At 40.8% G+C, this 10,555-nt stretch overlaps 1 protein-coding gene across 1 annotated transcript in view; it reads right to left on the reverse strand.

Annotated features, from left to right (window-relative positions):
• tm9sf4 (transmembrane 9 superfamily protein member 4) overlaps positions 1–10,555 on the reverse strand; it is a 26,252-nt gene that overhangs the window by 10,646 nt on the left and 5,051 nt on the right. Inside the window, exons 3-13 of the mRNA XM_050064630.1 lie at positions 9,296–9,395; positions 6,615–6,771; positions 6,181–6,325; positions 5,883–6,006; positions 5,576–5,697; positions 5,066–5,177; positions 3,100–3,170; positions 2,754–2,886; positions 1,895–1,976; positions 1,719–1,794; positions 762–845 (exon numbers count right to left, since the gene is read on the reverse strand). Of these exons, the coding sequence (XP_049920587.1) occupies positions 762–845; positions 1,719–1,794; positions 1,895–1,976; positions 2,754–2,886; positions 3,100–3,170; positions 5,066–5,177; positions 5,576–5,697; positions 5,883–6,006; positions 6,181–6,325; positions 6,615–6,771; positions 9,296–9,395 (1,206 nt within the window). The remainder of the gene's footprint in view (positions 1–761; positions 846–1,718; positions 1,795–1,894; positions 1,977–2,753; positions 2,887–3,099; positions 3,171–5,065; positions 5,178–5,575; positions 5,698–5,882; positions 6,007–6,180; positions 6,326–6,614; positions 6,772–9,295; positions 9,396–10,555) is intronic.

A 10,555-nucleotide genomic window follows, 5' to 3' on the forward strand; every position in this document is an offset into this window, starting at 1 on the left:
TATATATATATATAAAAGCATAATTATAAGGCTACGAAAACCAAACGAATTTTATTTTATAGCGATTATACACTTATGTAAACATATTAATGGGTAGAATATTCAGATTCAGATTCAGATTTGACAAAAAACCATGCCAAATATTACACACTGGCCCTTTAACAGTTAGCAACTAACTTGAAGAAGAATAGAGGCCAAAAGTGTCCACAAACTGGAAAAACAATGAGGTCCAGGAACTCCTTATCCTCCAAGCAGAGGACGAGTTCAACGCCATATAACAGGGACAGTAAATGATTGTTATTGCCATGTTATGCTATTGTTATGGTTTATCAAGTGTTGCCATCACATATGTGTCACAGTAAAGGCCGATGCTGTGGTGTGACATGTCACACCCATCATCTCTCTTGCTGTCGACTGGTTCTGTGTAAAAATGCAAAGGCAGCATAAGAAGGGACTTTGAAGCAGCCTCATAGTGCCATCTGTGTAAAAAGGGCTAAAGACAAGCGCAGCGTTTTTCAACTCTTGGCAACCAGAAAAATAAAACAAAAACCAACCTCCGCCGAACTTGCAGCACTAAATGCAGATTAGATGCTCAGTGCCTCGTCATGCTGCTGGCGTTTGCAGCAAAGTGTTAATACGCAGCGCTCCCATTGCAAAGAATTAACAAAATACCCTAGCCTCAGAAAAAAAAAGGCTTTTCTTTTTGACAAGTTGAAGCGGAGCTGTCTCCATGTTTTGTTGTTCTAAGTCATGATACTCACTGCCCCAGAGGAGTGCTCTCCCCAGATGAAACAGTTGAGGATGAAGCAGATTCCAAAAACCACGGCAGGATACAAAGTTGCTGTCTACAGGGGAGACAAAACAAACACAACCTAAGCCTTTCTGTTCACAGCACTCAATTCAATTAACAAGAACACTTCTTTATTATTTACACATAAAAGGCAGGTAGCCTTGCTTGCAGAACCTGCACTGCCCAGCAGTAAAAAATTTGTGGTCTGATGTTATAAGCTTCTTAAAATCTATCTTATGTGTAAATATATCAATGTGCCCCATTATGTGTTTACTGGGAAGGAAGGTAACTGGAATAAATTCCCATATGATGCAACGCTTGATTGGACTAGCATATCTTACAGTGAAGAGAATAATACTGATCCGCTGGAAAGTGAGGAAACCTAATTGTTTTAGTTTGGATAACTGGCTTTAGGACTATTTAGACTTGGTTACTATCGGAGAAGTGTCTACAACCTTACAAAAGCTGGACAGTGGATTTGAAGTTCCTTGGACCTCAATTAGGTCACTTTTGAACACACCACATCCCCTGTAGATCCACATGTGGAAATTTTCTATTGTCTATACAGATTGTATATTGTTGGTATAACTTTTTTTCTCTTCCTTGATAGCTCTGTAACACAACAGGGAAATGATACGTTATATATGAACAGAAATTAACTGGTATGTGTGTGGCTGATGCCAGTCATGTAAATTAATATGAGTTATAACTAGGTTGCTCTGCCCTCTCCGCCCATGGTGTTTGTTGTTGTTTATTTGTTTGTTTGTTTTACCTTCTCTTTTTGTTGTTGTTGTTGTTTTTGTTTCTGTTTTGGTATGTAATCTAAAAATTGTTTGTTTTTTGTATTGTTATGTGTACGTAAATAAAATGTTTAAAAAAACAAACAAAAAAAACCCAACATTTATGATTCAGGTTATTATTGACTTACGCAAAATGCTCCTTTCCTCCACCGATGGCCCTTCAGTGTACGGTACAGTCTGCCAGCAAAGTAACCACCAAATACACTGGAGGACAAACAGCCACAGGAAAAATGAAAATAGGGTATCTCTAATTATATGGGATTTATTTTATAAATGAGGACAGACAGATGATTATGGCTCTTACCCCATGAACATGAAGAGGAAGCAAGCAGTGGTCATCAAGGCCCCTCTACTGGATGGAGACAGCATGCCCAGCATGGCAACAACTATGACAAACACACAGGGGCATGTGGTGATTAGAACATCTTATAGATAACAATGGCAATCCACAACTGTGTAACATAAATTTCAGCAATCTAAATATTTCCAGTTTTCTGCTCTAAGCCTTTTTTAAAAGATCCCATGTAGAGAAGAAACACTGCTGGAACTGTTTTCTGTCCGGGTCAGTGAATTCTTGGAGTCTCCTCTGGTTGTTCAGGAACCTCACTATGAAGACAAGACTCCAGAAAGTCACTGTGCTGGCCAAGAAATAGTGTATTTAGCTAAATCATCGAAGTTATAAATAAACACCAACAAAGTGATTTTGGCAATCACACATTTTTTCTGAACAGTAACTCATAAAAACAAATTTCAAACAACATGAGGTAACTGGGGTAGTCTGGTTTATGTTAACCATGGAGCGCCTGAATTAAACAATTACCTTCTTTTTGGTATCAATAGCAAGCAAATATATTTGTGTGCTTGCTAAGATTAGGGCCTTTGCACTCCATCAGACAAAGCACATCAAGCTGTTGTCAGTGTGCTGCAGACACATTTCAGTTTGTATCTGTATATTCTGGCTTTGCACACACTTATCATTGCTGCTTCATATTTGTAACAACATGAATGAGAACCAACCCTAGCACCATGGGAACATTCTTGACTCAATTTTACATGATGTTTTAGCCATGTGAATAAATGACAGGAAAAGAACCTTGTGGTCTAAGGAGAGATACACACTGTCAAGATCTTCAGGGAACTGATAACAGCGAAAACAAACTCACAGATGACAATGAGGATCATGCAAAAGAGCTGGATCCCTGAACCCAGCAGAGAGCTGAGGATCATGGGATACTGAGGTGGCCTGAAGACATCACCATGGACATTCTTCCACCCTGACTCCTCCATGGTGTCTTCCTGGTTAGATAGGATAAAAAATGTGGTCAAGTGTCTAGGATTTCCTGATATAACAACCATCAAGAATCCAAAGATGATATCAGTAACACCAGAATTAGTTACTCTAAAATCAAATCATTCTGATCTACACAGTGTCTTGGACATATGTGTTCTTCCTCCAAAGACTTGCTAGAACCTGGCAAACTGTCTTTTGTCAGGTGTGCATTTTCTTACTATGTCATCCTCTCTGTTGTAGTTAGCGATGTCCTTCCTCAAGGTCCTGATAATGATCATACTCAGAATACCTGACAGAGAAAATGCAGGGAATGTGAAGGACAGATATCTTAACACTTTCCATGCTGTCATTAAAGGAATAATTCACCCCACAGGTGACCATTTGAATATCAATTACTCACCCCTTGTTACATTGAATTCATGAAAAAACTTTTCTCACATGCCTCCGAGGTAAACAAAGAATCCAAAAATAGAGAAAATTCTTAATGAACTGAAGTCATAGGTGTCCACATCTAACAACAGCAAAAATATATCAAAACATCAGTTTACAAACTCTCAGAATTTGTGCAGAGTAATCCAAGCCTCATTTATCCAGTCACATGCTCAGTACTTCCCAAAAAGACAGACCTTTCGGATGGGGAACTAAACTAAACACATTAACACAAACCACTGATCGAGGCAGTGGGAGACCAGCAGCTCCAATGTTAAGTAAGGTAAAATGTCTGGATTTGAAGACAGTCATAATTTTAATAATAAATAAATGTAATTTTAAGTACAGTTACCCTTCAGAAGGGGCTGTCTGTTTGGAAAGTACTGAGCATACGACCGGATAAATGAGACTTTGTAAATGGATGTTTAGATTTACTTTTGCTATCGTTAAACAAGTATTTCATTGCTTCTTTTCATAAAACTGGACTGTCTATTCAATGGAAAGATGTAAATACATTTGACCACAGAGAACAGAAAAGAGTACTGTGGGATTTGCTTTTGCTCAAGAGGTAGAAAATCTACAACTACCAGTATGCACTGCGCTGCACCAGACCAATAAATGCCCCTGCTGGTAGCGGACATAATGTGAAGTCATCCTTTTGACACAATGGCAGCCGGCTGGTAAGAAACGATCCTGTGCTACAGCTAAATAATTAGCTCAAACATGCTCCTGAAAACAACTGAAGTGAGAAATAGGCAACACAGCTACAAAATAATGGTTTATATTTGATCAGCGCTGCTTAATTCTATCATTTGATCTCAGTTTTTTCAGCCTCCATTTTCACTGTGGAGTAAACAGTATGGCACTCACTTCCTGTTCACAAACTCTCACTATTACAGCTTAACAGGGCATTAAAACATGTTTCTGATAACGTTTTAGGCTAGAACTAGGAGGTGCAGTGACATAATCTTGATTTATCTATGATCAGCACTGCCTAGATTTAATGTTTTCATGGATTTTGGTTTGAAAGAAAGAAAAGGGCCAGTCTGTCTCTTGATCTACTTCTCTACTCTTTGTTTCCACGGTGGCAGCATGGATGGCGGGCAATACGAAAATGCGGTTGTACAGCCTGTAGTTCGAGCAAAAGCCCAAGAGAGCCAGCAAAAGTCACGTTTTGCGTCATCTGACAGTTTCACTGGGAGGGCAACAGGGAGATCTAGGCGCTAGTTAGATGGAAGGGGGTTTACCATACTTCATTTACACATACTACTCACGTTGTTTTGATACAAAGCTGGTTGAAAATCGGCAAAGTATCCCTTTAAAGAGGACCTTTATGACCTCAATTCATCAAAACTTCTGTTTTTGGATTCTTCGTTCGACGTAGATTTATGTGAAAAAAACAATGTTTTCTACACAAATTCAATGTAACAGGGTGAGTACAAATGGTCAATTGGGGGGGGCGAAGCATTATTTTAAAATACAGATTCTGTATCTATGACATATCAGTTTAATAGATTTACATCACATTCAAATGCTTTAAATGTTTCTACAGTCCAGAGAAGAGTAAACAAAGCACAAGGTAAATGATATGTGTTACAATTTCAACTTCATAAGGCAATTTTTGACATTGCATGTGTGTTTATTCCATGTAGTTTCTGCAATAGGCCTAACAACTAATAGTACTTTATTGTGTGGATATAGACATTTAAGAGATGACAGTTATGCTGGGCAGGATTTGTCAAAAATTAGACATACCAGACAGGAAGAAGACGACCACCACAGAGTTAACGATGGAGAACCAGTGAATTTGGACATCACTCATGGTCAGGTATGTGTCCCATCGAGACGCCCACTTCACCTCACTCTCCTGTATAGGGGAAGAAGGAGAAAACTGAAACAGCTTGAAAAGAACATCTGAATTTTATCATCTGACCTTGTTGCTTTGCAATAAATTTTGCACTTAATGAGCCAGACAATTTCTCACCACAGTCTGTAAGTATCTGGCCGGTCACACATTTTCTAATATTTTGACTTTGTAGCACTCGAGCACACTGAATTTTTTTATGTACAAGGGGTCGACAGACAATGAAAGGGGGCCAGCCCTAACACAATCAAGAAGATACAAACTAATCAACACACTTCAAACTAATCCTTAGTTAAATAGAAATTTGGGTGGTTTTGTGAACTTATGCAGGATTGAGACTGGTTTGAGTCCTGGTTAAGAGACGTTTGAAGTCACTGAGAATCCATGTAGCAGTCACTGACCTCCCAGTGGACAGAGTAGGTGAAGAGGACCTCATTCTCCTTGGCAGGGTCAATCTCCTGTGGGGCAGAGCCACTGGCCTCAGGCAAGGTGCAAGTTTTGTCATTTTCCACAGGCTTCAGATCTGAGAATAAATGTATACAGAGTGAGTATTACAAGAAGTAAGGGATAGTAATTTTTACTTTAGAGGCCACTTTGGATGCTTTGCACACTTGTGTTTCCTCCTTCTGATAGAATACTTTTTAATAACCATAGATTAGATACATTACACATCCTTAGGCTATTCAAAAAGAATGTGTTGACACCTACCATCGACTTTTACACTTTGGGGTACGACCTCAAATCGCACCACTCTGTAGTCGTGAACATCCCCTTGCTCCAGCTTCTCCCTGTGGAAGTACAGGATGAAGGACAGGTGGTTGTGCAGATAAAACTGTAAAGGAGAAGAGAAGGGGCAAGAGAGAAATTAGTGTCCTTCAAAAGTACAAGCACATTTGTCATTTTAGTCTATATATATATATATATATATATATATATATAAATAAATAAATACCTACCATATACATACAATGTATCAGGATAGGGACAGACATGATTTAATATCTACCTTGTTGTTGTCTACAAAGCCCAGTCTGTAGCCATGTTCAAACTGGATATCTTTCACCACATCCTTCTTCTGCTCCTCCTCCCCTCCTGCCTCTCTGTTGGGGTAAAACTCTAACCTGGTGGCCACTGGCAGATTATCTGCAATACTGAAACCAACAAGAAGGTTTCTGATTAGTTTTGGTTTGTATTTTGGACATTTAAACAAATCTTAATACTATAAAACCAGAAAGAAAAAATATCGTCCAACTACATTATGCTACAAAGCACTAAAGATGAAGCAGATGATCAGTATAGACATTTAGAATCTGGAGACACTGAACAAAGTTTTTACTTAATTAAAAAATAAAGTAATGCAAGGTATTCTTCATGGAAATAGGTCAACATTAGCATTCTGGGAGATTTCCCAAGGAACAACAATGAAGAGGGGATGCTCACAGGTGAACATAATACTCCTCCTGGATTCGCTCAGCAACCAGCTTGCTTTCATCTATGCTGAGCTTTTTCTTGTTGCATACCATCTCACATTTCTTATCCCTGTTCATCTCCACATTGTAGAGGGTATTCACAATACGGTCCCCTCGCAATACCTCACCTACAAAAATAATTAGAAAAACAACAAAATTTAAATGAAACACACCAAAAAACACAAATTCTTCTAGAGCAAAATATAGGATAACATTGCTTTTCCTGAACAGGATGAAGTCAAATTAAAGGGATAGTTTGGATTTTCTGAACAAGGGTTGTATGAGGTAGTTAAGCCCCATTTCCATCAAACACTTTCGGTATGGTACCTTTGGAACCAAATGTAACCAACGTAACCAAACATAACCCTTCAGACATGGTACCTAGACCCTTGGTCTGTTTAACGTTTCCATCGCAAACAGTACTCTTAAATGTGGGCAGGTTTGTTGTCACTCACTGCTCTGTCCAGCATTCGCTGTATTTCCTCATTATTGATTACACAGATGGAAAACTGTACCTTGTTAATCGTCCACAGAATGACGCTGCACGCTGACATTTTCAGAACAAAATAGAACAGACTGGAGTGAGAGTCTGTCTCCATGGGATATTTAAAAAAAGTAGGTTTGTGCATTTAGTCCTTCTCAGGCAAGCGTAGGGGTTTAGTGTTGCCGGAAACCACAGGAACGACGCTCCTTGACGCTTTTTTTCCCAAGGAGCACATGTGCTCCTAAATTGAAAAAGTAAGGAGCACACAAAGAACTTTAGGGGCACAATGTAAATTGATCAAATAATGTGTTTTCCGTAATAAACGTGATGCAAATAGACATTTACAAGCAAAATTATTTAATGAATTTGTATACAAAATGTACAGAAAGGTAAAATCATCAAGTTTTGAAAAAGTATTGCACTTTAATTGTGTCTTTAATGTTATTATCTTATATATATTACCTTTGCAATATGATTATCTTATATAATGTTATTACTATCCTAAAACATTCTCCAGGTCCTCTGAGACTCTGCAGGACTTAAGCCTCTTTCACACAGAGCTTTCGCGGCGCCCACCGCGGGGTAGGGCGCAGAGGACAGGATTTGGGGGAGTACAGGCTTGTTCAGGAGCTATAGCTCTGGGTCTACTTCAGGCTCTTCTCTGCTATTGGACGCGCGGCGCTGCTTAGCTCGGCGGCAGGGCAGTGCGCACTTGCGCCACGGTAGCACATACACAATGAATGGGTTCGTCGGCGGAGGTCTGCGCTTTGCGCGCTCTGTGTGAAAAGGGCTTTACGGCCGAGATCCACCAGGCACGTCAGCAGCGCGACACATCTGCAGCGCGACACGTCTGCAGCGTGAGTCCCGTAGCAGCTCGCCCCCCTGTTAATCAATTACAGCGGCTCCACCGGCAACGGGAGCGGTGCGACAACCCCCGTCTGCCGCGCGACAACTCTCTATTTTAGGATGCTCTTCTATTTTGTCGTGCTACACTCCCCTACGCGACCCTCCAGCAGATAAAAACTACATGAAATAGTGTGCTAAACGAGCATAATGTGTTTTTAAATGAATAAACCATTATCAGAGGCTTCTCTACGTGTCGCTTACGTACGCAGTCAGTGGAGCCCATATGAATACGCCGCAACGCTACGCTGACATGATGCTTACGTTTGCAGCCGGTGGACCCCGGCCGTTATTTCCACCCTGCCCAGCAGCAGTACCGTGGCGAACGGTCCCTAAAGGCCTCTACACATGATCAGCTGTAAAACCGCTTTGCGCTGGCTGTCCCATTGTTTGTCTATGGAGAGGGCAGCTACGCCTGACAAAGCGGCACCAACGCCTGACAAAGCGGCACCGCTACCCTTGGTGACGCGCACAATATTCATTGTGCCGACAGTGGCTTGGAAAACTGCCCATAACCGTGTCACACGGGGAAGAGGGAAGAGGGAAGGCGGCTGGAGTTCCTCCAACATTTGCGGTTAGATTATCATATTTTTTTATTGACAAAAATATAGGCTGCTTCGGCTGATTTTTTATGCGCACATGTGCCCCTAAATATTTTTTACAGTTCGCACACACCTATTTTTAGTCGCAAATGCGAGTGAAACGCTCACACTGTCGAACCCTGACATAGTCCGGTCAAAAAATGCTTGAAGATCCACTCATTACTAAAAGTGTATGTCATCCAATAGCGACAATAACAACTAATGGAATGGAAATTTAAGTTGATGGATTCACGTCTTCAACTCACGCATTGAGTAACATTACGAGTAAACGCTTTACCTTAAAAGTTGCCAGCAGTCGGCCCAGTGAATTAATTATTTTTTTGTTGTGTTAAAGGACAGTTCTGTCTGGTGGCAAGAAAAAGTGGTGGAAATATTCTCAATATAGCGGACACTTAAAGTGATGTAGAATTTTTTTAGGAGGCTAAAACTCGTATCGCTGCTGCCCCATCCACAACAGCACATTGCTTTGCTTCCATGGCAGTGTTCCTGTTTGCTTCTCCAAACTGGGAGTGTGACGACTGCCATCTACTGTAGGTAATACACTGACTATGGATAAGTGACTCAAACAGCCCAACTTCAATAAAGCCAAACTACACCTTTAAGGAAGACATTTAAAAAAAATTTCCAGACCACAATTGCACATGTCAGCAGCTGTCCACTTACCCAGGTTCTCTCCCTTGTAGACAACAGAGTCTGGCTTACAGAAAGGCAGGGAGTAGTATTCATAAGGAAGCTGGGTGCGGGAGCTGGTCAGCTTTACTGCCTGAAAAACAAATGATCTGACTGACTAAGCACAACAACTTGGTCTTGGCCTGTTACTCATCTTAAACAAACTAAGTAACTTCACATTTAGTGCTGACTGTTGGGCACCTGGAATGGGAATTAACTGTCTTCATGTGTGAACGTCTTTATGCAAATTTATATATTTTTTAAACTGTGCAAACAAGTGAAGGAAAAAAAAAAGAGTGACCAATACATCCCAAAGTATTAAGTCCAAGGCTTGACCCATGGCTGGCATTAATTAGAAGCAGTATAAAGCCATTTTTTGGCAAATACTCAAAAGTAATAGCAAGATGAAAGTCTCTAGAGTGCTGTCTTACCTAACCAGTAATCAAGTGGCAGCCTCCAGGGCTGAATAATGGAGCCAACGCAAATGGGCCAAAACCTGCAGTTCCTCTAATGGCCACTTGAGGCTGGCTCCAATAGCAAGTCAATCCCCCCCCAGACCCCCATGTTAAGCCCCAGTCAGACCAAAGATTCGCACTGAGATGAGTTGAAAAAGACAACTACTTGCAATGCGCTGTTCTGCAATGTTCTAAAAACCTGCTGGTTCAGACCTATGCAACTAGATGAGATGGTGTATCATCTCTATGCAGCAACTCTCTGTACCTCTGTTACAATTTCCAGCTTATTTTGTGGTTGAATATAATTTGTAGCTTCTTAAAATATGAATAAGGATAGTGATAGTGAGATACTGGCAACAGTTGCATTTGTAGCAGTGATGAAACGGTGAAAAAAAAAAAAAAAAAAAAAAAAATCAAACAAGCATCAGATGGACTGTATTTAGGGCTGCACGGTATATGCGGTAGACGGTAGAAATGATATAAATTTGGCCCACGGTAGAGATTTGCGCTCTACCGTCCTATTGTCGATGACGTCATCGCACCTGCCTCAGTGTGAAAATGGATGCGAGCACAGAGACAGTGGAGCAAGAGGAGCTGGTTCACGTCCGTGATTTAGCGTAGCACGTGCAACATGTGTTGCTGGAGAACTTGTGAGTGAGTGAGTTAATGTTTTATGAACAGCCCGGACTTCTCAGACTCTTTTAGTGACTTACCGCTCAGAGTGAACTCATTCAGCGTCTCCTCTGGCAGCAGCACAGCGTCTCTCCCTCTCCTCTCTCGCCGTGCGCACACGGGAGTT

The sequence above is a fragment of the Epinephelus moara genome, chromosome 16 (genome assembly GCF_006386435.1).
Source record: "Epinephelus moara isolate mb chromosome 16, YSFRI_EMoa_1.0, whole genome shotgun sequence".
NCBI classification, from domain to species: Eukaryota; Metazoa; Chordata; class Actinopteri; order Perciformes; family Serranidae; genus Epinephelus; species Epinephelus moara.